This window comes from Heliangelus exortis, chromosome 13 (genome assembly GCF_036169615.1).
Source record: "Heliangelus exortis chromosome 13, bHelExo1.hap1, whole genome shotgun sequence".
NCBI classification, from domain to species: domain Eukaryota; kingdom Metazoa; phylum Chordata; class Aves; order Apodiformes; family Trochilidae; genus Heliangelus; species Heliangelus exortis.
In genome coordinates, this window is record NC_092434.1 from 17,686,397 (window position 1) to 17,711,273 (window position 24,877).

The following is a 24,877-nucleotide window of genomic DNA, read 5'->3' on the forward strand; positions in this document are numbered from 1 at the left end:
CTTGCTGCAGGGTTCTCCATCACCTGTTTCTAAGCAGTGTTTTTCAGTTGCCTGTGTGTAAAGGAATAATTTCTTCCCAGATCTTGCAATTCTCTGGTGTTTACTTGGCAGGTCAGCAGTTGTGCTGAAGTTGGGATTTTTTAGGTTCTGGTGATGCAACTCTCAGTTTATCTTCCTCCTGTATTGTTAGGATGTGGAGAATTAAAAGCAACCACTCTTGTCTAGCCTAGATGCTGTATTTTTTTTTTTTCTGCCATTTATCTCTAGCAAACCATATGCAAGAGCTTTTTGGTATGTCCTAGGGACTCAAAGGTCTCTCTGGTTTTGTACTAAAGCTGCTGTACACAGCCAGTTAGTTCTCTTTGGGCTTGAAGAACTGTTAAGCTGGTGTAAAGAGGGACTGGAAAGTAGGATAAGTCCCAGAAACCCCAGTTGGGGCAGTAGGATGGGAGGTCACTGCACTTCACATCCTCTTGTACTGTTAAGATGGTGCTGGAGTCAGCTCCCCAGGAATGAGCAGTGACTGTGCCAGCTGAGACCCTGGATATAAGGCACTTCATGTTCCAGAAGTTGCAGAATAACCTTCCATCCACCATCTGCCTAGTTTGGATTCTTGTCTGCTGTAGGAAGAGACAGTAGGAGGGCAGACTGGACTCTTACAACAGGACACCACTGTCAAAGGGAAGGAAAACCATCCCAGGTGATGATCCCAGAAGCAAAGATCCACCCCCTTTCCCCCCTTTTCAAGAGGGCTTTGCACCCTGTTGAAGCAGACAGCACTGGGTGGGTAAGAAACAGTCTTTATTACATACAGCTGGTCCTGCAGACTTTGGGTGTTGTCAGGCAAAAACTGCTGAGTGGGAAGAGAGCAATGTAGGTAAAGATGGCACAGGGGGGGAGTGCAGAGTTCAGCAGAGAACTCTGGAGGGTGTGTATCAAATGCTTCACCTCCAGCAGCTGTAGAACTGTCTCAAGGCCACAGAGAAATGCCTTGTACAGAGGTGAAATACCTTGCTAATATTGAGCATTGGGTGTGTACTCTTAAAAATGCTGATAGTAACAAAATACAGGTCAAGAGTTTAGTGTTACCAGCATTCCCACCTGCCAGATGCTTACTCTGAACCTCTCTCTGTAAGGCTACAGCCACCCAGCTGGATTTTGGCCCTCTTCATCTGAACAAGGAGCAGTTCTTGCCTTAAATGTGCTACAGGAGGGAGCCCACCTGTTGTGACACAGTCTGGCTGTCTTCCTAAAGCAGCTCTTCAGAGATGGAGCTGTTCTGAAGTCCTCCAGAAGAAGGGGGTGGTTGTTCTCCAGAGATCTCCCTGCAAGATCAGGCCACCCAAACCCACTTCTGTGCTGCTCTGGAAGAATTGTTTCTGTAGAGGTACAGAAAAATCCTACGTGCCATTTGGAGGAGAAGTGGACCCATATTTCATCTCACCATCTGCTCTGGCTGCTGTGGAAGAGATGGCCAAAGGCTGAGCAGAGTTCCAGGCAGTTCATTTCCAAGTTTCTATTGCACCAGCTCCAGGAGCTGATGCAGAATCCTTTTCTGTCCATAACGCACGTGCAAAGCTTGCTGCTCCCTTCGACTCAGCTTCTCATAAACCTCCTTGTTATTTAACAAGTCCTGGTCTGCTTTCAAGTCTGACCTGTAGGACTCCAGGGTCAGCAGCACACTGTCATAAAGGAGCTTTTTGCAAGGCGTTTTCAGTCTGGAGAGAGCCTCATTAGAAAGGGCAGAATTTTCCTCTTCCTCGCTGTCATCCTCCCAGCCATCTTGTTCCTTATACTCCCTGAATTCTTCTTCTGACATGCACAGCACCTGTAAGGGCAGAGGCAGAGACAAGCCAGGGGCAGGGTGAGTGCATCTGCCTGGCTTCTCTACAGCAGTGTGGTCTCAGAGCTGCAGGGAGTGGGTGAACTGTTCCTCATGAGTGTAAAATTGGCTAATCACAAGTAATTTGGGGTTAGAAGAACTTTCAGAAAACAAACCTGGGTGTTGAGAACAGCCTTAGAGGACATCTCAGCTGCTACACACAAAGTAGCAGCAGCCCCAGAGCTGTTGAAGATCAGTTTATAATGGGGTTGGTGGGGGTTGGTTCAGTAAAGCAAGAGTACAGTGACAGTACTTGAAGCCTGAGGAGCTGGGCAATCCCATCCTCACTTCTCATTCACTTCTCACACAGGAGTGTTGGTACCAAAGTGCCTTTACCAAGCTCCTTCCCTTTCACTGGTTTGTAGAGCTGCAGGAGGCTTGGTCTGTGCTCTCCTCAGGGCACTGCTTACCTTTAGGGTCGTGGACAGTTCTTCCTCTGTCAGCACCTCATCCCAGCCAAGCACGAAGGCACCTTCCTCCCCCACCATCTCCAGCTGGCACAAGAAGTCCCACTGCTCAGACACCAACTGCTGCTCTGCTTCACTTTTGGCACCTGTGGTGAAGACAGCAGAGATGCAAACCCAGCTGGTGCTGCAGTGGAGGAGATGGGAGGGCGAGCAGAGACAGAGGAGGCAGAAAACCCAAAGGAATGCTGTGGGACAAGGTGATTTTTTTTTTTTTTTAAGTCACCTTTGGCCCCTGTTTCATTCCACCCCTCAGAGGTCCGGGTGCCACTCACGCTGCAGCGCTGCCCTGCGCACTGTCACCATCTGGATGTCAGCTGTGTCATTGGTGTTGCCAGGGTAGGGCTCAGCAAAGCCATACATGTGGAGGAGCTGCCAGTTGGCCATCTGCCCATAGGTGTTGAAGATCTCTTGTCCTCTGCTGATGGGCTGCGTTGTAACCATCCGTAAGCATTGCTGCAAGCAGGGAGAGGGGGAGGCTCTGGGAGCTGCCCTGCTCCCACCCTAAGCTGCTCTTTAGGCAAGGAGAAGAAGGAGGGCAAAGCCTGCAGTGCCACCACTCCCAAAGGCCTGGCAGCAAAGAGGAACCAGAGCCTGATGATGCCTGGTGGAGCATCTTGGGACTCACAGGAGAGTACTCCAGGTTGGCGTTGTGGTTGGCTACGTGATTCAAAATGTCTGCCACAGGCACCATCATTGGAGGATTGGGCCCCTTCTCGTCTTCATCTTCCTCCTCCAAAGGCTCCTGAAAGCTAAGATGAAGGAGATGGAGACAAGCCTGTTTTGTTGCCTTGCAGCACAGGGCAGGCTTCACCTTATACTTCAGCTCCTGTGCAACTGCAGCCTGTAAATAACACAGCCTATAACCATTGCCCTGGGACCCTACTCCTCTCCCTTGCTTCTCACCTGTAGGCCATGACAAATGCCACCAACTGCTTGTAGAGCTCCAGCGTGTGCACCTTGGGGTCAAAGATGTTGGGGTGGGCCTTCATGAAGGGCAGGATGATGGAGCTGTACTCCAGGTGGATGTTAGCCAGATCCTTGTCCACTGCTTCAGGGATGCCCGTGCCCTGCAGGAGCCTTGTTCGTTCCTCTTCAGGCCTGTTGCAAGAAAAACAGGTTTATCTCCACCTGCTCTTGGGAGAAGGATCTCCCAACTCCTTTCTCCTTCAAAATCTCAGCTTCCTGATGCTCTAGATCCCCATTTTCTGGCTGTGCCTGTATCTAGTTCCAGCCACTCAGCAGTTCCAGCTGGTCAGCAGCTCCCGTGGGTCACCCTGGGCCACCCCACCACCTCTCTTGGTTGCACCTTACCAGAACATGGGGTGATCCAGGCTCCTGAAGTCCTTCCAGAGAGATAAGTAAGGCTTCCAGTGGGAGTTGCTGGCTGTGTACTCGTGTATCAGGGACAACAAGAGAGGCACCCACCCAGACTGGCTCTGCAGGGACTCCTGGGCTGAGAAACCAGAGATGATGGAGAAAAGGTAAGCGGAGGTGAGATTTTTATCCTTTTCCTCTGAGAACAAGCATTCCAAGAACCAAATCTTGATCCTGCAATGCTGCTTGCCTGTCTTTAGCTCAGGGTGCAGAGTTCTGTTTTTACTCCACAAAACATCTCCAGACTTGGGTTTGCCCTGAGTTGGAAGCAGACCCAGAATGGATGACCAGAACCTCACACACTGCCCCCCTGGAGGCTTCTCCAGGAAAGGAACCCTGTTTTTTTCCTAGCAGCATCTCTCCCAGGCCTCAAGGAAAGCACCAAGTGGAGGGATGGTTGTTGTTTTTGAGCTGAGATGCTGCAGTGCTGGCCTGGTGTGGCTCCAGGCTCCCTGAGGAAAGACTGAGGTGCCCTTTCCCACCTTGTGGCTGACAGCCCCGCTCCAGGAATGTTCCCCGGGCTTCATCCCAGACCCCTTCCCTGGGCACAGGCACGAAGGAGGCTGCAGCAGCCCTTGCTTGCACTCACCTTGCTCCAGGAGGCCGTGGATGGAGCCGGTGTGCTGGGAGAGCAGCGCGGTTCGGGGCACACTGAACAGAACCTCTCCCGCCTCCAGCTCCTGGGCAGCCACCATGCCGTACCCCGCCACCGCGCCCTGCCGGCCCAGGCAAACCTGGGGACAGCGGGAACACCCGTCAGGGAATCGAACCGGGGACACCTGGACCGAACCGAACCGGCCCGGACCCGCTGCGCTGCCTCACCTTTGGGCTGAGCTCCACGCCGACCCGGCCGCACCACGCCAGGAAAGCGGGGAGGGGATCGGCGCTGCTCCCATCCCGGATCCCGCTCCCGGCAGCCGCCTGGGGAGGGACAGGCGGAGGTGAGGAGGGGAACCGGGGAGAGGAGAGGGAACGGGGAGAAGAACCGGGGAAAGAGGGAACCGGGGAGAGGAGGGGGGAACCGGGGAGAGGAGAGGGGAACGGGGGAGAGCAGAGGGAACGGGGGAGAGGAGGGGGAACCGGGGAGAGGAGAGAGAACCGGGGAGAGGAGAGGGAACGGGGGAGAGGAGGGGAATCGGGGAGAGGAGAGAGAACCGGGGAGAGGAGAGGGGAACCGGGGAGAGGAGAGGGGAACGGGGGAGAGGAGAGAGAACCGGGGAGAGCAGAGGGGAACCGGGGAGAGGAGAGGGGAGCCGGGGAGAGGAGAGGGGAACGGAGGAGAGGGAACCGGGGAGAGGAGAGGGAACCGGGGAGAGGAGAGGGAACCGGGGAGAGGAGGGGGAACCGGGGAGAGGAGAGGGGAGCCGGGGAGAGGAGGGGGAACCGGGGAGAGGAGAGGGAACCGGGGAGAGGAGAGGGGAGCCGGGGAGAGGAGAGGGGAACCGGGGAGAGGAGGGGAATCGGGGAACCGGGGTTAGGAGCAGATCTGGGGTGAGGAGCGGGACGGGGCCGCTCCTGGATTCCCCATTCCCCCCCCCCGGGCCGTCTCTCTTTCCCCCCTCCCGCCGTACTGGGGGGGGAACCCCCACCCCTCCTCAAGAGCCCGGGAAATTGAGGTCCGGACCCCATCCCCGCCCCCGCTACCTTCGGCCTCTTGGGCGGCGACGCCATGGCACTGCGAACGCGTGGGGCCGGGCCGGGTTGGGCTGGACCGGACTGGGGAGGGCGGTCCGGACCCCGGGCTGGGCCGGGCCGGGCTGACGGCGGCTGCGGAGGGACAGAAAGAGGCGGAGGAGGGAGGAGGGAAACGCTGCAGGAATCTGCAACCCGACTCAGTCCGGAGCCTGGGGGTACTGGGAGGCTGCTCCGGGGCTCTTGAGGGTGTCTGAGTTCATCTCTGAAGGCTCCGAGACCTCGCAGAGCGATTTGTGGGTCTTAATGGGGCTGTTTAGAGGGCTCACAGGTCCCCTCTGAAGTTCCAGGGATTACAGGATGTCTCTGTGGGGTCCCGGTGCCTCAGGTTGCCTCTCTGAGGGGCCTGGGGGGGGTCTCTGCACGGGATCCAGGTGCCCCCCCAGGGCTCAGTCCCCACCCCACAGCCTCTTGCTCTTTCCTGAGGCTTTTCTGCAATGTCCAAGTGTCCCTGACAGGGCTCTGGTCCCTCCTCGGGGGGGTCACACCACCAGACATGGGTTAAAAGTGTGTTGGGGGGGGGGCTCCACTTGGAGTCATTGAATCTACCGACCCATCGAGATCATCAGGTCCAGCTCCATTAATTAGTTCGGATAATTAAGCTCACGGCCTTATTTAGTCAACATCCACACGCAGGGCTGTAGGCACCGAGCTCTGATCTCCCTTCCAAGGATTTCCCCTGCAGGCAGTCGCCCCTCTGCTCTCCCAGCTAATTCTAATTAATCCCCTCAGAGGGGGGGACAGATGGCCTCGATGGCTGCTCATAATGAAGCCAATTAGTGCACAGGAGCTGTTTGAAGAGGCCCCTACAGACCTGGGCTGTCCCTGGGGCCCTCCTCCCCCCAGAGCCTTCATCAGCATCCAAGGAAAAACTCATGAAGCCAGACAGGGTCCTGGGGTGTCCCCCCTCCCCTGGGGCATCCTGGCTGGGACAGTGTGGGGATGGAAGAGGCCCCAGGTAAGTCTCCACGTTGTCCCACCAGTGCCACAATAAGGGGTGTGGGTCCTCACTCCATATTCTGGACATCCCCCAGAGGATGGAGAGGGGGTCTGGTGTAGGACCAGCAGCAGATTTTAATCTGAGGGGCCAGGGTTCAAGCCCCTGTTTAGGCAAAGGTGTTACCCTTGAAAAGCCCCTGGGGCAGGGGTGTTCTTCAGGTGCTGCTTCTTTTCCCACTGTTGCCTCCCCAAGAATCTTTCTGGAGCTGGCTCCATCCCATTGGACATGCAAGGAGGCACCACTCCCTTCTCCCAGTACCCCAGGGAGAGGGATAGCACACTGGATGATGAGGACATGGGGGAGTCAAACAGAGGGGGGATGTGAAAGGAGGAAGGAATAGGAGGGATGGGAGAGGGCGAGGCACAGCAGAGCTGGAGGGAAGCTGGAGAATAGAATGGGGTGGGAATAGGAGGCTCCGTGGGAGCTTCCTGCCCTTGCCCTCAGGTTGGGAGCTGGAGAATTACTGGGGACAGCCCTTGGGCTACGTGCACTTGGACCTCCAGCCAAACCCATGTGTGCCCCAGACTCTCCCTGCACTTCCAAGTGTTCCCCATCCTGGTCTTTATTCCCCTCTGAGCCCCCTGGACCCTACCCAGCTGCAGGCTGAACCCTGCTCCACCTTGAGGGACATCTGCAGACACCCCCTGCTCCCCCAAACCCTGCTCCCCCCAGAAGGGACCGAGTGGGGGCTGCTCCCCCCCACAGACACGGGGGGGGCATCCAGCAGGGCCAAACCAGCCCTGGGCAGGGAAAGTTGGAGCCCACTGCCTCCTGCACCCCCAAACCACCCCCCTGGTGACGTGATGGGGGGGTGGAAGGCGATGTTTTTGCCGTCAGACTCTGCAGCCAGGGCAACCCACGAGGTTATTTTATTGGCCTGATGAGCTTTGCTTGCCAGTGGCTCCCATCCCTTCCCTGCGCACGCCGCACGGCTCGGGCTGAGCTCCGGCCCACGCCACGGTCGTCCTTCATTTCTTGCCAGCAAGAAAACAAAGAGATAATAAATAGGAAGCTTATTTGTGGGGGAGGCCCAAGGGACGGGCTCGGGTCACGCGCAGCCACGGGCAGGGCTGTGCCTGGCCCCAAGCCTGGGGGGGAGGGGGATGGATAGTGGGGGGCTGCAGGCAGGCACCTGGTAGCCCCAGGGCTACCGTGGGGCAGGAGGGGTTGAGGGGATATAGCCATCTCTATTTAATTACATTAAAATAGACTATTTAAAAAAATTAGTTCTAGTAGTTTAAAAAAAAAAAAAAAAAGGTGTCGTGCTCCATCCAGCCCCGGCGGGGCTGTGAAGCTGCCCCAGAGGTTTGGGGACATTTTGTGGCCCGTCCGTGGATGGACCCAACCCGGGGCAGCCACAGAAGGTGCCCCGGGTGGGTGCAAGTCGGGCGGCACCGTGGGTGACAAAGCAGGGGACCCAACTCCATGCTGCCCCACGGCAGGTGAGCAGCACCCCCTGGGACCCCACGGTGGGGCCAGGACCTCAGCCGGGGGATTAAATGACATGGCAGCAGTTGAACTGCCCCAGGGACAGGAGACTCTCCTTGGATCCGGGCTGGAGTTTGAATGCCAGGGCTTTCTCACAGAGCGGGAACTGCAGGAGCCTGTCCCGCAGGCTGCCCCCCTTGCCCTTGTTGGGGTCCAACTTGATCACTTTCTCCACGCCCCCCTCGGTGCCTGCCGGGCCCAAACTCTCCCCTGACTGCTGGGAGGGGCTGGGAGATGCCCCCTGCTCTGGGCACTTGTCTGTGGGGCTCGGGAGGGTGGCAGGAGCCATCTCTGCCCCCTGCACCACCCCAACGGAGCCGCTTTGCAGGGCGACAGCAGCTTCCCTGTCCTCAGGGGGCTCTGCCAAGGAGCCCCCAGCCTCTGTGTCCCCCTCCCTCCTGGGGGGGTCGGTTCTGTCCCCCCGCATGGCTGGGGGACGCCAGCCCCGGCTCATCCCAGCCCAGGCTGCCCCCGGCCCCCAGGTCTCGCCGCAGCGGCGGCCATGCAGGAAGGCTCTCATCTGCTCCTGGTTCAGTGAGCTGCTCTTCCTCTCCATGGTGCTGGGCCTCCCCTCCTCTGCCTCTTCCTCCTCCTCTTCCTCCTCACAGATCTGCTTCAGGGCTGGGGTGCTCTTGGTGATGGTGGTGTCAACAGCGGGGACCTTCAGCAGGGTCCTCGGGGGTTGACGGCCGCCGATGTCCCCTCCGGTGGGCAGGGGGGACAGCCGGGCCCCTGTGGTGAGGCTGCCTGACACCTCTGAGAAGGGTGAGATAGCACCAGCACCACCCGCAGGCCCAAAGGTGTCTGGTAAGTCGGTCCTGAGAACAGGGAGGGAAGCAGGGAGGTGTTGGTACCCAGCCCGGGGTTGCGGTATGGGCTGCGGTGAGGGAGGGGACAGGGACTGGGGTGGGGTGACTGTGGGGTGGGGGTCAGCGGGGGGGGGGGGGCTCACCTGCTCTGCACCTCCTTGGCCAGGTTGTAAACCAGGCTGAGGGGGTGGCCCTGCTTCTCCTGCTTTTCCCGCAGCATCCTCTCTGCCAGCAGGAAATAGGTGGCCGTGACGTGGTTGTAGCGATCAGCCTCCAGCGCCCTGCACGGGACACAGGTGACCCCATCAGCGTGGGAGCAACCCCCCCGGAGCCCCCTCACGGGGTGCCCCCACCTGGGGACCCCACCCCAGCACTCACTCCTGGATGGTGTCCCGATCCGCGATGTTCCCGCAGGTCATGGCCTGGAGGATGATCTCGTGCTCCTCCTGGGAAACCCGCTTGTGAGAGGTGAGGGGCAGCAGGCAGCGGCTGGCGGGGGAGGGGTCCACGCCCTGCAGCCACGCGTGGCCCTCGATCTCCTCCAGGGACGCTCGTTGCTTTGGGTCCCTCTGCAGCATCCTGGAGATGAGACTGAGGGGGGAAAGGGGTGCCCTGCAGCAGCAGCAGCAGCAGCACGAGAAACCCCCCAACTCCGCAGCTTCGCCCCCATTTCAGGCATCTGTCCCAGGCATTTTCCCACCTCTGTCCCCAGGTATCCCCCGGGGACACGGCACCCACCCTGGGGGGGCAGGGAGTTGAGGTCCACGGGAGTCTGGGGGGCAAGAGGTGCTTACTCAGCGCACTGTGCCGAGACGTGCGGGGGCACGGTGTAGCGACAGTCCATGATCATGGTGAGGGTCTCGCTGTCATTGGCCTCCTGGAAGGGGGGGTGGCCACACACCAGCATGTAGAGGATGACCCCCAGGCTCCAGATGTCTGCAAGAAGCAGCAGCAGTTCAGGTTGTGCCTGCCCACCCTGGAGGGGCCACCCCCACCAGCCCCCTCCTCCCCGTGCTGATCCAGCAGACACCAGTGCTCACTGGGATGCTCCTCGCAGGCAACAGCTGCCAGGTCCTGCCTCACAATCAGAGGGACCCCAACCTCACCAAGGCAGGGAAGGACCCTGCCCATCCTCACATCCAAGCAGGTGTCAAACTTGACCAAAGCACTTGAGGTCTTCCCCAGGTTGGGACAGGGAGGCCAGCCCCAGGCTCTGTCCCCTTCTGGCCACCCACCCACAGCACCATTTCACGTCATTCCTCAGCTTCCCAGTTCCCAAACAGATCCCACTGTGACCATCCCAGCACTGGGCTGTGCCAGCAGGGACACTACAGGGCCACGCAGCACCCATCCAAGCTCTCCAGGGGACAGGGATGGAGCCAGCAACACCTTCACCCACTCCTCCAGTACATAAACTCCGTGTTGTTTTAGGATGCTGAGCACACCCAGGGCTCCCCGTTCAGACCTTCAGCTTCTCAAGCCCAGGGTCTGTGTTTGAACCCGGATCATCTGCACCACTTTTCTCCTTTCATTTCCCTTCACAGAGCCACCAGATTATCTTCCTGTCATCACCACAAGCCCTCCCTGTTCTCAGCCCCGGAGACGTCTTTTCCCTGAGCCAACGCTGAGCCTTTTCCTTCAAGGGCTCTCTGTTTTGTTCTGCTAAATCCTCTTGCCCCAGATTCCAGCAGAACTGGCTTGGGTCCCACTTCCCTTCCCAGCAGAGCCTCTCTGTGTCCCCAGCCTGACTTCCTGCACCCCGAGATGGGCTTCCCAGCCCTCCAGGGGAGGATGGGCATTGGGAGGTGTGGAGAGGAAGTGGTTTGCAGGGCGGGGATGCAGCAGAAGAAACTTTTGGAACTCCTCCACCCAAACACCAGCATCCTGAGGAGGTTTCCTTCCGGCATCACCCCTCACATCACCACAAGCTCTCTGGTGCCTGTGCTCTCACACTGCTGCTCCTGAGCCCTGCCTGATGCTAGCAGCCTGCTAGCCCAGCACAAACCATCCCTCCCTGCCACAAACCATCCCTCCCTGCCACAAACCATCCCTCCCTGCCACAAACCCTCACTCTGCAGGATCTCAGTGTGCACAGGGAAGGTCTTCACAAGGAGGACCACCCTGTGCCGGGGCCGGGGAGCACCCAAGGGTCAGGATTCCTCTCTGGGACGTGTCAGTGCCACCACCCATGAGTGCTCCCAGCATAAGGGGCCAAAAGAGCAGTGCCACCCAGTTGGCAGGACCATGGTGCAAGCAAGGGACAGGCAAGAGGCACGTCCCCAGGAGGGAGAGCCAGTCCTTACCGACAGCCGGGGCATCGTATTCATCCCCCAGGAGGATCTCGGGTGCCGAGTAGGCCAGGGAGCCACAGCTGGTGGTGAGCATCTTGCCGGGTTGGAAGAGGTTGCTGAAGCCGAAGTCGGTCAGCTTGACCACCCCCTGCTCCTGGAAGAAGACGACGTTCTCGGGCTTGAGGTCGCGGTGCACCACGTGGAGCTTGTGGCAGTAGGAGATGGCGTGGACGATCTGGGCGAAGTAGTGCTTGGCCCTGGCCTCGGCCAGCCCGCCCTCGTGCCTCATGATGTGGTCGAACATGTCCCCTCCGTCGCCCAGCTCCAGGATGAGGTAGAGCTTGGCGTGGGTGTCGATGACCTCGTAGAGCCGCACCACGTTGGGGTGCTGCACCAGCTTCATGCAGCGCACCTCCTGCAGGAGCTGCCCCGCCGCCTCCCCCGCCAGCTTGCTCTTGTCGATCACCTTGACGGCCACGCGCTGCCCGGTGAACACGTGCCGTGCCAGCTTCACCACCGCGAAGTGCCCCTTGCCCAGCGTGCGCTCCAGGTCGTACAGCCCCGCCATCTGCCCCTCGCCGCAGCCCTGAGCCCCCGCCATGGCGGCCTCAGGGGGCTGAGGGAGGGAGGTTGGGTGAGCGCTGCGGGGCGGGGGGGATGGGGAGGCCCCAAATGCTACCCGGCACCTCTGACACCGGGGGCACCAGGATGCCCAGGACAGAGGAGGCCCCGGCACCCCCTGGGCAACCCCAACACCCCACGTCCAGGAACCTGGTGGTTATCTGGGGATCTGTACCCCTGCCTTCACTCCCCAGCACCCCAATACCCCCACCTTCACTCCTCAGCACCCTAGGGCACCCCAATATCCCTACATCCAGGTCCCCAGCACCCTAGACAACCCAGTACCCCCCACCTTCAGTCCCCAGCACCCTAGGGCAACCCAATACCCTCACCTCCACTCCCCAGCACCCTAGGGCACCCCAATATCCCTACGTCCATGCACCCTGAGCACCCAGCACCCCCACCTTCACTCCCCAGCACCCTGAGCACCCCAATACCCCCACCTCCACTCCCCAGCACCCTAGACAGCCCAGCACCCCCACCTTCACTCCTCAACAACCTAGAGCACCCCAATATCCCTACATCCACATCCCCAGCACCCTGAGCATCCAGTACCCTCACCTCCACTCCCCAGCACCTTAGGGTACCCCAATATCCCTACATCCACTCCCCAGCACCCTGAGCACCCCAATACTCTCACCTCCACTCCCCAGCACCCTAGACAACCCAGCACCCCCACCATCACTCCTCAGCACCCTAAGTTACCCCCATATCCCTACATCCACTTCTCCAGCACCCTGAGCACCCCGATACCCTCACCTCCACTTCTCCAGCACCCTAGACATCCCTAAAAAACCCCAACCCCCTCTCCCCAGCACCCCACAGCACCCACCCCCAGGTCCCCAGCCTCCCAGACACCCCCCTATCCCCCTCCCCAGCTCTCCAGCACCTTGGCTATCCCAACACTCACTTCCAATCTCCCATCACCCTTGGGCTCCCCCATACCCCGCCACCGGCTCCCCATGACTCCAGCTCCGTGAGCACCCCACTATTCCCTCCTCCAGCTCTCCAGCCCCCCCGGGCACCCCCATATCGCCAGCACCCAGGCTACCCCAGTACCCCCCCTCCACTCCCCAGTATGTCATCCCCATCCCCCCACCTCCAGCTACCCGGGACACCCCCATATCACCACCCCCCAAGCCCCCCAGGACCCCCCAACACTCCCTTCTCCCCATCATCCCCCCCCCCAAGCCCCCGGTACCCCCCGGCGGGGCCGCACTCACGGGGACCGGAGCCGGAGCCGGAGCCGGAGCCGGGGCTGCGGCTGCCCGCGCGCGCCCGCTCGATGACGTCACGGCGGCTCCGGGCTCGCGCCTTAAAGGGCCCCGACCCCGCTGCCAGGGGGGCTGAGGCCGGGGTGATGCTCATCGCACCTCCCGAGGAGCAGGAGGAGGGAGGGGGGCTGCCCCCCTTTCCCTCCCCTCTCCCAAAGCGGGGCCCTCGGTCCCCATTAGTGCCCGGGGTGGGCGGCGGCGGGGGCTGAGTTTGTCATTAGCGGTAACGAGGACCGCTAATGAGCTAAATGAGCAGCTCGCCCACCGCCCACCGCTTCCAGGAAGAGAGAGGACGAGCCCCCCCGCGCCGGGTTTGTCTCCCGGGGGTCCTGCCGTGGGACGTGGCCACTCCTGCCCACCCACGGGCACCTCCGCCGTGCTCGCCCCGGCTCCCGCTCCCTCCCGTTCGGGACCCCCCTTTTCCCCCCCAGCTTTTCCTGGAAGCGGTCGGTGGCCTCGTTTAGCTCGTTACCGGCCCCCGGGCCGCGCACGGAGCGGACTTTATGGACTTTATGGGCTCCGAGCCGCCGGCACCGCTCGTGGCTTCCCGAGAACCCGCCGCAAACGGGGCCGGGGGAGCGGGGGCGGGAGGGGCCGGGGGCTTCGTGGGGTACCCGGCACCCAGCGAGGCTCCGGGAGCGGGAATTAGGGGGCTGCCACGCAGGACCTGCCCCCCACCCGGGATAAGGCTCCATCCAGGCGTGCAGGAGGCAGCTGGGTGCTGTGTGGGGTGTCCGGGCTGGGGCTGTGCTCTATGGGGATGAGAGGGGTGCTGGGCAGTGGAGGTGGGGGTATTGGGGTACCCTGGGTGCCGAAGACTTGGGGGCTGGCGATATGGGGGTGCCCGGGGGGGTCTGGAGACCTGGAGGAGGGAATATTGGGGTACTCAGGGTACAACTGGGTGCTGTGCCGGGTGCTGAACCCCCCTGGGGTGTTATCCCCCCTTATCCTTGCAGGGCTGAAGCCAGGCAGAGCAGAGCTGGTGGCCCTGCAGGCTGTCACTGCAGGAGGGGACAGTGTGGCCTGGGACACGGACACCATCATCAGGAGATGGCCCCCAGCTGGTTCTGCCCCCCAGGGCAGCATCTCCCTCCACAGCCCCCTTGGCTGAGCCCCCTGCCCTGGCTCCTCTCGGCCCACGGGTGTCAGGGTGGGGTTCTCCTCCTGGCAATGTGCTGGGACCTGCGGGTCCAAACTGTCTGAGGCAGCTGTCCCCGTGCTGCTGTGGAGCTGATGAAGGAAGAGCAGCAGGCATGTGGTGTGACATGTCCCTCCTGCAGTCCTGACCGGTGCCACCTCCACCGGTGCCTGTCCCGTGACGGGCTGCAGCTCCCGGAGCAGCTCCCGAAGGTCTTGGCACCAAGGAGCCCCATAGGACAGCTGTGACAGGGAGTGCTGGGGACCAGCAAGCAGCCGGGCCCTTCCTTCCCCCCCTGGAGCCTGGGATGCACCAAGGGAGCTCCTCCAAGAGCACAGGGGCTGCAGGTTTTCCAAAGGATACGTGAATGGGAGATGGAGGACTCGGGAGGCTCTGGGTGGTGGGCAGGCACCTGGCAGGAGCCAGGGGTGGGCAGCAGAGCCCCCAGCGTGGCTTTGGTGAGAATCCTGCAGCCCTGGTGTTTTTCTAGCCAGGAACAGGGAGATGTGCTCAGGCACAGCTGAGAAGGGAAGAGGCCTGGAACGGTGGTGGGGATGACTCCCAAGAAACTTGGGGATTTGGAACCAGAGGGGATCAGTTCCTCCCTGCAGCTGTGCAGGGCATGGAGAAGGAGCCCTCTCTCCCTCCCTCCCTCCCTCCCTCTGGTTGCCTCTGGGGCCAGACAAAGCCTTGGTTTCCAGAGAAGCCCACCTACCCGGTCCTTAGCAGAGTCATGTGGCTGCAGCACTTAATTAACAGAAAGCTGATATAAATCCCAGGGAGGATGTGGGGAAGAGGACATCGAGGCAGAGCGGTGGCAGCGCGCCCTGCGGGGTCGGTGGAGCCGTGATTCCCCTCCCTGCCCGGAGAGGTCAGTGCTGGCAGCGGGGCTGGGGGCTTTGGGGATGGGATACCCCTGGCCGTGGGGCTCCACACGGCATTCAGGGATCTCTCCCGGCAGAGTCGGGCGGTTTTTTTTGGGAATGGGGAGGTGAGGAGGGGCTGGAGAGCCTGGGCTGCCACAGCAGCACCGGGTGCCCGAGCCTGTGTGGCACTTGCAGTCCCCCAGCTCTGTGCAGAGTCCTTCCCGGGGGAAGCCTGCTGAGTCCCCTCCAGCCCAGCCTCACCTTCTCCTCAGTACTTAGGGCTTCACCCTTCCTTCTTCCTTCTTCCCCATCTTCTTTCCTTCTGCTGCATCGCCCTGCCCAAGCATGGAGCACACCCTGCCCCGGGGGGCAGGACCAGCTAGGGGCCATCTCCTGATGATGGTGTCCCTGTCCCAGGCAGTGGGACATCCCCTGGAATTCCAAGGCTTCCCGCTTGGAAGCCACATCACCTCCAGTTGGGGTTTTTTTTTAGGTAACTTGGTGGCACAGAGGGGCTGGAGCTCCCTGCATCAGCCTTGGCCATCACCCCTGCACCTAAGGTTGGGCATGGAAGTGTGGGAGCAGAGCCCAGGATGGACTGGGAATGCATTCCCTGCTGGTGGGGATGCAGCTGTGTCTGGGGTGGTACCTGGGGATGAGTGGTGTGACCCCAGTGCTGGTTCCTGTCCCACACCCAAGCCCAGATGTAGCTTCTGGTCTTTAAAACCAGCGTGCACAGAGCCTGGCAGGAGCTGTGTCCACGTGTGTGTGTGGGCAGGGGATGCCCAGGCCCAGGGGAGCTGCTGAGAGCTGTGCCTGGGGCAGGGAGAGCCTCAGCTTCTGGAAAAAAAACCCCAAACTTCAGTCTGTCCCTCTCAGCCCCCTCTGTGGAGGGATCACGAAGGTGTGGGGTACCCCGTGGCACCCGTGCAAGCTCAGGGGGGCTCAGGTGAAGCTCCCAGGAGTGTGGTGCTGAGGAAGGTTCCCAAGTCCCAGCTCAGGGTGGTGGCTGTGGTGGCAGAAGTGTCCCCTGGCAGGGCCCAGGCCAGCCTGCCAGCGGGTGACTCGATGCTGCCCGGGCCCCCCCTGCCAGTTTGTCCCCAGAACCATGCTGAGGGTGCTGCTGCTGTGCTGCGGGCTGCTGCAGGGCATCCAGACCATCCTGGGCACCCAGCTGAGCCACGGGCACCTGCAGAAGGGGATGGAGGGGGTGGGCAGAGCCCACTACCCCAGCCTGCTGCCCAGAGCCAAGGAGGTGTCTGCAGAGCCAGCGGGTGAGTCCTGGGGCCCCTCATCCCCCCCCTCCCCACCAGCTGCTCACTGCCACATCCACCCGGAGACCCCAAATTGACCCGGGGACCCCAAATTGACCCAGGGACCCTGAATTGACCCGGGGACCCCAGGCCAGGGTGAAATGCAAGGGAGGATCCCTCTAAAGCAACCCAGCTCCTCCTGTCCCTGGCAGCCCACAGGGAGCAGGAGATGATTTTTTGGGGGGACGCACATGACAACGGGGAGGGGAATGGGAACACCCCCACACCCCAGCAGCCTCCTTGTCCAGCCTCTCCGTGTCTCCCAGGAGCTCTCCCCAGGCTGGGCTTGGAGCAGATGGCCCTGGAGGTCCCAGAAGCTGACGGTGACCTCGTGGAGAGAGGCAGCGTGCTGGAACCCCAGGTAATGCTCCCTAAAGACACCTCCAGGAGCTGGGGGTGGCCTGGGGATTCCCTGTGCCTCAGAACATCTGCTGCTCACCCCGCTGGGAAGCAGCCAGGGCTGGGATGAGCTGCCCGGAGCTGCACCAAGGTGGGTGCTCCAAGCCCAATTCCTGTGCTTGGTTAATTAATGAACCTCGAGGCAGCCCCAGGAGCCTCCCCGGAGCAGGAGCTCGCTGGGCAGCGCTGCCCTTTGCCCGGCTCAGCCCCTGGTGCCACTGAAACTCAGGCTCTGCTTCAAAAACCTGAGCAGAAAGGGTTGGGACAGGGTGGGGGAGGCCCAGGGAGAGCTCCCGGGGCTCAGCAGGGATTCCCGACAGGCAGAGCCTGGAGCTGAGCCTGGCAGAGGCTCGGGCAAACCCCCCGGGTTCCCTCCTGAGTGGTTTTTCATTGCTGCTGTGGTGGTTCAGCACCAAGCCTTTCCCTTTTTCCTTCCCCCCCCACCCCCTTTTTTTTTTTTCCTTTTCCCTTTTTTTTTTCCTTTTCCCTTTTGTTTTTCCTTTTTCCTTTTCCCTTTTGTTTTTCCTTTTTCCTTTTTTTCCTTTTTCTTTTTTTCCTTTTTTTCCTTTTCTTTTTTCCTTTCCTTTTTCCTTTCCTTTTTCCTTTCCTTTTTCCTTTTTCCTTTTTCCTTTTTCCTTCTTCCTTCTTCCTTCTTCCTTCTTCCTTCTTCCTTCTTCCTTCTTCCTTCTTCCTTCTTCCTTCTTCCTTCTTCCTTCTTCCTTCTTCCTTCTTCCTTCTTCCTTCTTCCTTCTTCCTTCTTCCTTCTTCCTTTTTCCTTTTTCCTTCTTCCTTCTTCCTTCTTCCTTCTTCCTTCTTCCTTCCCCCCCCCCTTCCCCCCCCCCTCCCCCCCCCCTTCCCCCCCCCCCTTCCCCCCCCCTTCCCCCCCCCTTCCCCCCCCCCTTCCCCCCCCCCTTCCCCCCCCCCTTCCCCCCCCCCTTCCCCCCCCCTTCCCCCCCCCCTTCCCCCCCCCCCTTCCCCCCCCCCCTTGTCCCCCCCCTTGTCCCCCCCCCTTGTCCCCCCCCCTTGTCCCCCCCCCTTGTCCCCCCCCCCTTGTCCCCCCCCCTTGTCCCCCCCCTTTGTCCCCCCCCCTTGTCCCCCCCCTTTCCCTTTCCCCCCCCCCCTTTTCCCCTCTCCTCCCCTCTCCCCCCAGCCCTTCTCCTCAGCTCTCCAAGCCTCAGACCGCTCGGAGCGCTCTCCCCGCCGCTGTGTCCGTCTCCTGGAGTCCTGCCTGGGCCACCAAGTCCCCTGCTGTGACCCGTGTGCCACCTGCTACTGCCGCTTCTTCAACGCCTTCTGCTACTGCAGGAAAATCAGCAACACTTTGCCCTGCGGCAAGAATTAGTGCTGCCCGCCCCTCAGCCCCTGCCCCCTCCTCTGCTGCCCTAATAAACCCCCCTTGGCAAATCCACGAGTGGGAATGGTTCCATCCACCCGGGAGAGGGGGATGGGGGTGCCCGGGCATCAAATCCCAACCTGGTTTGGGTTGGAAGGGACCTTAAAGCTCATCCAGGGCTTCAGGGACACCTCCCACCAGCCCAGGTTGCTCCAAGCCCCATCCAACCTGGACTTGGACACTGCCAGGGATGGGGCAGCCACAGCTTCCATGGGCAGCCTGGGCCAGGGGCTCAGCACCCTCAAATTCAAGAATTTCTTCCTCATGTCCAACCTCAATCTCCCCTTTCTCTCCAAGTTTTAACCCATTTCCCTTGTCCTCTCCCTACCCCCCCGTGTCCAAAGCCCTCCCCCAGCTTTCTTGGAGCCCCTTCAGATATTGGGAGGTTGCTCTGAGCCCACCTGGGAGCTCTGTCCCCACCAGGGACACCTCCCACCAGCCCAGGTTGCTCCAAGCCCCATCCAACCTGGAACTCAACACTTCCAGGGATGGGGCAGCTGTGATACTCACTGAGCACCTTTCCTCCTTCTGCAGGTACCCAGAGCACACCCTGCACAAACCAACATTTGTTTGTTCAACATTGCTGGGGGGTTTTTTGGTTTTTTTCCACCCAGGGAACTCCCCTTCATGGCCAGCACTGCTCAGGGTGGCTCAAACCCAGGGACCTGCCAGCCCTGGGAGTCAGTGAGCAAGGGGGCACAGAGCATCAGCTCCTCCTGCTTACACCCCCATTTGTGAGGGTAACAGTGTGAGTTAGTGATTAATAATGTCAGAGAATGGCTTGGGCTGGAAGGGACCTTAAAGCTGAAAAGATGAAAGGTGTGGAAGTGGAGAGAGGAGGCAGCTGGGCTGCTGGGGCTGAGGGGTGACTGCCTGCCCCTTCTCCAGCCACAGAATCCCAGACTGGTTTGGGTTGGGAGGGACCTTAAAGCTCATCCAGGGCTTCAGGGACACCTCCCACCAGCCCAGGTTGCTCCAAGCCCCATCCAGCCTGGACTTGGACACTGCCAGGGATGGGGCAGCCACAGCTTCCATGGGCAGCCTGGGCCAGGGGCTCAGCACCCTCAAATTAAAGAATTTCTTCCTCATGTCCAACCTCAATCTCCCCTTTCTCTCCAAGTTTTAACCCATTTCCCTTGTCCTCTCCCTACCCCCCCGTGTCCAAAGCCCTCCCCCAGCTTTCTTGGAGCCCCTTCAGATATTGGAAGGTTGCTCTGAGCTCACCTGGGAGCCTCCTCTTCTCCAGGCTGAACAACCCCAATCCCTCAGCCTGGCTTCCCAGGGAGCTGCTCAGCCCTCTAAGCATTTCAGTGGCTCTGCTCTGGACACCTTCCAGGAGCTCTGTGTCCTTCTGCTGCTGGGGACTCCAGAACTGGACCCAGCACTGCAGGGGGGGTCTCACCAGAGCAGAGCCTCAATTAAAAATCAATTAATAATAATGCAGCTGAACTCTGCAACCCTGGTGCCAAGGACAGACTGGTGGAGAGGGACCTGGGGGGTCCTGCTTGATGATAAATGCCACCAAATTCAGATTTTTTCTGGCAAACTCCAGGCCAGCAGTGTCCCTGTGCAGCCAGGAGGGACAAATCCTGTCCTGGGGATCAAGCACAGGGAAGGAAGGGGATTGTCCTGCTCTGCTCTGCACTGCAACAGCCTCAGAGAATCCCAGAATGTTTGGGATTGGAAAAGACCTCCAGGATCACCCAGTCCAACCAGTGCTGTGTGGAGGTTTGGGCACTGCAGTGTGGGGAGGGCATCAAACTCCTGGAGAGCATCCAAAGGGGAGCCAGGAGGGTGCTGGAGGGTCTGGAGAGGAGGAGCTGGGGCCACCTGGATTTGGGGAAAAGGAGGCTGAGGGGTGAGCTCCCCCTCACCAGGGAATGGGATGGGGCTGGCACTGATCCCTTCACTCCTGGGGCTGAAGAGAGGAGTCAGGGAAATGGCAGGGAGGTTGAGGTTTGATGTTTTTCACCCAGAGGCAGCAGAGCAATGGAAGGAGCTGCCCAGGGAAGCAGTCAGAGGACTTCAGAAAGCACTGGGATGATGCTGGGGGTGCAGGGACAGGGATAGCCATGAGATTTGGTTGGTGGAAGAACTCCCTGCCAGCTGGTTTGGGGTTTCAGCAGCAGGCACTGGATGCACCAGAGTCCTCAGAGTCGTGGGTGGCTCAGGGGACAGCAGCCATGGTCTGCTGCCAGATAAATAGATACAAAACTCATTGTAAAATAAAAAAAAATTATAAAAAATAATAAAAAATATAAGAAAATAAATTATAATAAAAAGTAAAATAAATAACTAAAAATAACTAAAAATAAAAAATAAATAAAACAAAATAATAATAATAAATTTAAAAAAAAGTATATAAAACTCATCAGGTTTCCTGGAATTGCAGGATTTACCCAGTTTCCTGGATCCTGCATCCTGTTGAGGGGTGTCCTTGGCAGTTTTCTGGGAAGTCATCCTCTGATCTCCTTTTGTTAATCCCTTCTCCAGCAGATCCATCCTGCTGGGTGGCAAATCCCGGACACAGCTCCGGTGAGCCCAGCTCCACATCCCATTTTTTGGGTCAGAACCGAGTCCCCCAGGGCCAAGCAGGGCTGGGCCCCTCTTGTCTCCATCTCCAGGTTCTGCTGGTTCTGTGGTGAAGTCGTTTATCCAAGAGGACAAAGCTTGACTTCAGTGCACCTAGTAAATTAAATGTATTTTTAATATTTACATTTAAATATATTTAAACCCGTTAATTTCTATTTAATTATTTAAACAATTTACAAAAGTTAATTAAATACATTAATTTATATTTATTAAATATAACTCCCTCCCACACAGGGACGGGAGTTGGACCCGATCCCCCTGACAGGGAAGGTCCTGTGATTTCTGTGATTTCTGTGATTTCTGTGATTTCTGTGATTCCCTGACGCCTCATCCAGGCCGCCGGCAGAGGAGGAGGCTGCAAAAATCCCTTAGAAAAGAAAAAAATCCCCCAAAAAAGTCGATCTGGGCGCAGGGTGACGGAGGGGGCCCAGAGAAGGCCACAGCCCCATGGCCACCATCATGGAGGGACCAAGGGTGGCAGGAATAAAACTGCTCTCATTTAAGTTTCCTACCCTCTGGAAAGAGGAGGGGGGAAGCTTCTTGCAGTGCCTCTGGAATATCCTGCTGTGATGGCTGTTTGGCTCTGAGCACCTCATTACCAGGGTGGTGCCAACAGTTAGTTAACAGGGATTAATTAATGTGCTGCAAGCCATTTCTGGAGCTGAGCATGTGCTTCAGGTAAGAGTGACTGACAGGAGCTGGTGACTGCTTGTGGTTTTACCCTGACTCCTCTGCAGACTCCATGAACAAGACCTGCTCAGCTCACTCATCACCTGGAATGATGGCAGTGGGTCACTCGTGGTGTCCCCCAGGGATCAGTGTTGGGCCCAGAGCTGTTTAATATCTGTATTGATGATTTAGATGAGGGGATTGAGTCCATCATCAGCAAATCTGCAGATGACACTAAGCTGGGGGGAGTGTGGATCAGCTGGAAGGCAGGAGGGCTCTGCAGAGGGACCTGGAGAGACTGGAGAGTTGGGCTGATCCCAAGGGGATGAGGTTCAACATTCCAAGTGCTGGGTCCTGCCCTTTGGCCACAACAACCCCATGGGGAGCTCCAGGCTGGGCACAGAGTGGCAGAAAGGGAGCTGGGAGTCTGGATTGCCAGGAAGCTGAAGAGGAGGCAGCAGTGTGCCCAGGTGGCCAAGAAGGCCAATGGCATCCTGGGCTGGCTCAGGAACAGCGTGGCCAGCAGGTCCAGGGAAGGGATTCTGCTGCCAGCAGAAGACAAGAAAAAAAAATCACCATGACAAGAAAAAAATCACCTGACATGCAGGAAACCAAGATCTGCTTGGCCTCCAAACACTCCAGTACTTTGCAGCCTTTATGGAAAGCTCCACGTAAGTATTTACAAGACTTCAAACTACCAGACAGAATATGGATCTGGGAAAGGGAACCAGGACCCAAGATGCCCTCAAGAAGTCTTCAGAAGCTGTGCCCTTGGCCTCCAGACCTTCTCTGACTGGAACTTGCCTCAGGTAAAAGGAAAAAGGTAAAAGGAAAATTAAGGCCTTCAAGGTCAAGCACCAGAAAAAGCCTTGAGAGAAGTTTCGACTGCCCCTGTGCTCAGCCCTGGGGAGGCCACAGCTTGAGTCCTGTGTCCAGTTCTGGGCCCCTCAGCTCAGGAAGGAGCTTGAGGTGCTGGAGCAGGTCCAGAGAAGAGCAAGGAGGCTGGGAAGGGATCCAGCACAAGTGCTGTGAGGAAGGGCTGAGGGAGCTGGGGGTGTTGAGGCTGGAGAAGAGGAGGCTCAGGGGAGACCTCATCACTCTCTCCAACTCCCTGAAAGGAGGTTGGAGCCAGGGGGGGGTTGGGCAGATATCAGTGGGACAAGAGGGCATGGATTAAAGAATTTTTTCCTAATATCCAACCTAAACCTCCCCTGGCAGAGCTGCAGCTCTGCCAGGGGAGGTTTAGGTTGGATATTAGGAAAGAATTCTTTGCAGAGAGGGTGCTCAGCCATTGGAATGGGCTGCCCAGGGAAGGGGTGGATTCTCCATCCCTGGAGATATTTCAAAAGAGCCTGGATGTGGCACTCAGTGCCATGGGCTGGGAACCACGGGGGGAGTGGAGCAAGGGTTGGACTTGATGAGCTCTGAGCTCCCTTCCAACCCAGCCCATTCTGTGACTCCATGATTCCACCCCCCCCCCCAGCGCCACTTCCGGGAAGAAGGGGGGCGTGGCTTTGGGGGTCACGTGAGCGGCGGGGAGGTCACGTGAGGAGCCCCCCCCCCCCTCCCTCCCCGGTGTCTCCCGGCGGCCGCCATGTCGTCTTTCCCGGAGCTCTATTTTAACGTGGATAACGGCTACCTGGAGGGCTTGGTGCGGGGTTTTAAAGCCGGGGTGCTGCGGCAAGGGGACTACGTCAACCTGGTGCAGTGCGAGAGCCTGGAGGGTGAGCGGCGGAGGGGGGCGGTGAGGCGGGAGGGACCGGGATATCCCCCCCCCCCGTCACCGCTGTGCTGAGGGGAGAAGCCGCCTGGAGTGAGGGGGGGGGAGGTGAGGGGCTTGGGGACAGGGAGCAAAAAGAGCTCAGAGCGGCAGTTTGAGGCCTTTTCTCAGCTTTCTCCCTCCTCAGCTCAGCTGACTCAGTTTCCCTCTCAGCCCGGCCCGGGGGCTGAGGCGGTGGCTCAGCTCCTGGGGTTTTCCTCAGGCGACTCCAGGGTAACTCTGGCTCTCCCCGTGTCCTGGGAGCCGGGAGGGCTGCTCGGGCTCTGCTGCCAAGCCGCCTGTCCTGCTTTTTCCTTTCCCAAATGGCAGCAGAGCAGGAAAACCTTCCCAAGGCCAGAGGTGAGATTATTCGGGTTAATCTCACGGAATCCCTGGTCCCCGGGATCAGGTTTTGTGGAGATTCCACCTAGAAAAGTACCTGCTGGTGCTGAGAGATTGCTGGGGAAGAATTCCCTGGTGAATTACCCTTTGTAATCTTGAGTTCTATTTTAAGATTAATTCCCCCTTCCAGCCCTTGGCTGCTTCCTGGGTGAGTGTGTACACACCTGGGGAGCTGTGAGGGTTTCTCTCTGTGATACACTCCTCACCTGGGAGCAGCTCATCACCTTAACCAGGCAGTCCTGACCTCTTCCTCTGGATCAGGGACCTGCTCAGCAGTTTTCCCTCATTAATGCCCAAAACCTGGGTCACAACACAAAGATCAAAATCAGGTCTCTACTGAAATGGGCTAGAAACGTGTGTTCCTAAAGATGCTGGTTGTTTTGGTCAATGGGACTGTAATTATTGGATTATTGTTTCTTCTAAAAATGCTGGTTAAGCCTCAGCTTTATCCTCATGGTCACTGCTGAGGGACTGAAATGAATATTGACTGTCTAGAGGGGTCCTTGGCCAGCTGAGCCCTGGGTGTGAGTGTCCTGGAGCTGCTCACAGGTGATGAGCAGCAGACTTGCATGTAAGGCACTAAGATGTGCCTTAGTCTCTGCCTTAAAAATACCCAGGATAGCTTTATTCAGGACAGAATTCCCTTTTCAGCCCAGGATTTTTTCAGCTCCCAGCTTGTGGCAGTCTCTGGAGTTCTTGCTATGATGCCCAGAGCCTGAAAGATAGGGGTAGGAGGTTTTCCTGCTTTCTTGCTAATGGGAAGTTTCAGCCTGCCCTAAACTATCACTTTATAACCTTCCCTCTGGGAAACTTCCCCTTTGGAGCCTTTCTGCTTTTACAGAAATTTCTTTTCTCCCCTCTTTGCCCTCTGAACCGAATTGTGTCAACTTTGTTCTCCTCTGCATTTGGAAGGAGTCAGTAGGGAGTTGCTGTGTCTTTGCCTTGCTGCCACCCCTCTCCTGTCCTTGACAGCTCCCTGGTGGCAGCAGCTGCCTCATCCAGAGCCTGAGGGGTGCTCTGGATCCACTGCCAGCCCTGTTCCCCCTTCCCTGGGCTCTCCATGCCCCTGAGGAGTCCTTCAGGGCAGCATTGCTGGTGGTCACTTCCCCAGCTTTGTGGTCAGACCATTTCTTTCCATCTCTCCCTTTAGTTCTGATGTTCCCATTTCAGTTCCTGTTGAGGCTTTTAACCTCTCTTCTTTCTCCCCCAAGCACTGAGGCACAAAAGGCTCCCACATCCTTCTCTCCAGCTTTGTTATTTCTGCCACCTCTGGTCTGGTGCTGGAAGGGACCTCTGAGCATTGGGTCCAACCCTCCCCCTCCAGAGCAGGACCAAAATTTGAGCAGCTCACTCAGGAATTCATCCAGACAGGACTTGAAAGTCTTCAGCTTCTCTTGGGGGGGGCTCTGTAACCCTCCCAGAAAAAGAAATGGATTTCCTGGAGGGAA

The 24,877-nt window shown here is 58.6% G+C and overlaps 4 protein-coding genes across 5 annotated transcripts in view; 2 read left to right on the forward strand and 2 right to left on the reverse strand.

The window, feature by feature from the left end:
• Positions 1-217: 217 nt before the first annotated feature.
• On the reverse strand, positions 218-5,488 carry SETD6 (SET domain containing 6, protein lysine methyltransferase). Of its 2 annotated transcripts, XM_071757141.1 has the most exons (9): positions 5,368-5,488; positions 4,546-4,644; positions 4,313-4,457; positions 3,661-3,802; positions 3,253-3,447; positions 2,975-3,098; positions 2,622-2,802; positions 2,293-2,435; positions 218-1,828 (listed from the first exon to the last, which is right to left on the reverse strand). In XM_071757141.1, the coding sequence occupies exons 1-9, from the start codon at positions 5,392-5,394 to the stop codon at positions 1,517-1,519; spliced, it is 1,368 nt and encodes a 455-aa protein (XP_071613242.1). In that variant the 5' UTR covers positions 5,395-5,488; the 3' UTR covers positions 218-1,516. The 2 variants fall into 2 exon arrangements, with proteins under 2 accessions (XP_071613242.1, XP_071613241.1); XM_071757140.1 differs by lacking the exon at positions 4,546-4,644 and having other exon boundaries at positions 785-1,828; positions 5,368-5,441.
• Positions 5,489-7,267: 1,779 nt separating this feature from the next.
• Positions 7,268-11,657, reverse strand: LOC139802210 (SNF-related serine/threonine-protein kinase-like). The gene is made up of 5 exons (XM_071757138.1): positions 11,016-11,657; positions 9,507-9,648; positions 9,091-9,303; positions 8,856-8,993; positions 7,268-8,721 (listed from the first exon to the last, which is right to left on the reverse strand). The coding sequence occupies exons 1-5, from the start codon at positions 11,602-11,604 to the stop codon at positions 7,911-7,913; spliced, it is 1,893 nt and encodes a 630-aa protein (XP_071613239.1). The 5' UTR covers positions 11,605-11,657; the 3' UTR covers positions 7,268-7,910.
• Positions 11,658-13,029: 1,372 nt separating this feature from the next.
• Positions 13,030-18,015, forward strand: AGRP (agouti related neuropeptide). Its single transcript, XM_071757142.1, has 4 exons — positions 13,030-14,907; positions 15,996-16,176; positions 16,482-16,576; positions 17,765-18,015. Exons 2-4 carry the CDS (start codon positions 16,011-16,013, stop codon positions 17,954-17,956), a joined length of 453 nt encoding a protein of 150 aa, XP_071613243.1. The 5' UTR covers positions 13,030-14,907; positions 15,996-16,010; the 3' UTR covers positions 17,957-18,015.
• Positions 18,016-22,755: 4,740 nt separating this feature from the next.
• Positions 22,756-24,877, forward strand: part of ATP6V0D1 (ATPase H+ transporting V0 subunit d1) — a 40,928-nt gene continuing 38,806 nt past the window's right edge. Inside the window, exon 1 of the mRNA XM_071757144.1 lies at positions 22,756-22,992. Coding sequence (XP_071613245.1) covers positions 22,863-22,992 — 130 coding nt within the window. The 5' untranslated portion in view covers positions 22,756-22,862. The remainder of the gene's footprint in view (positions 22,993-24,877) is intronic.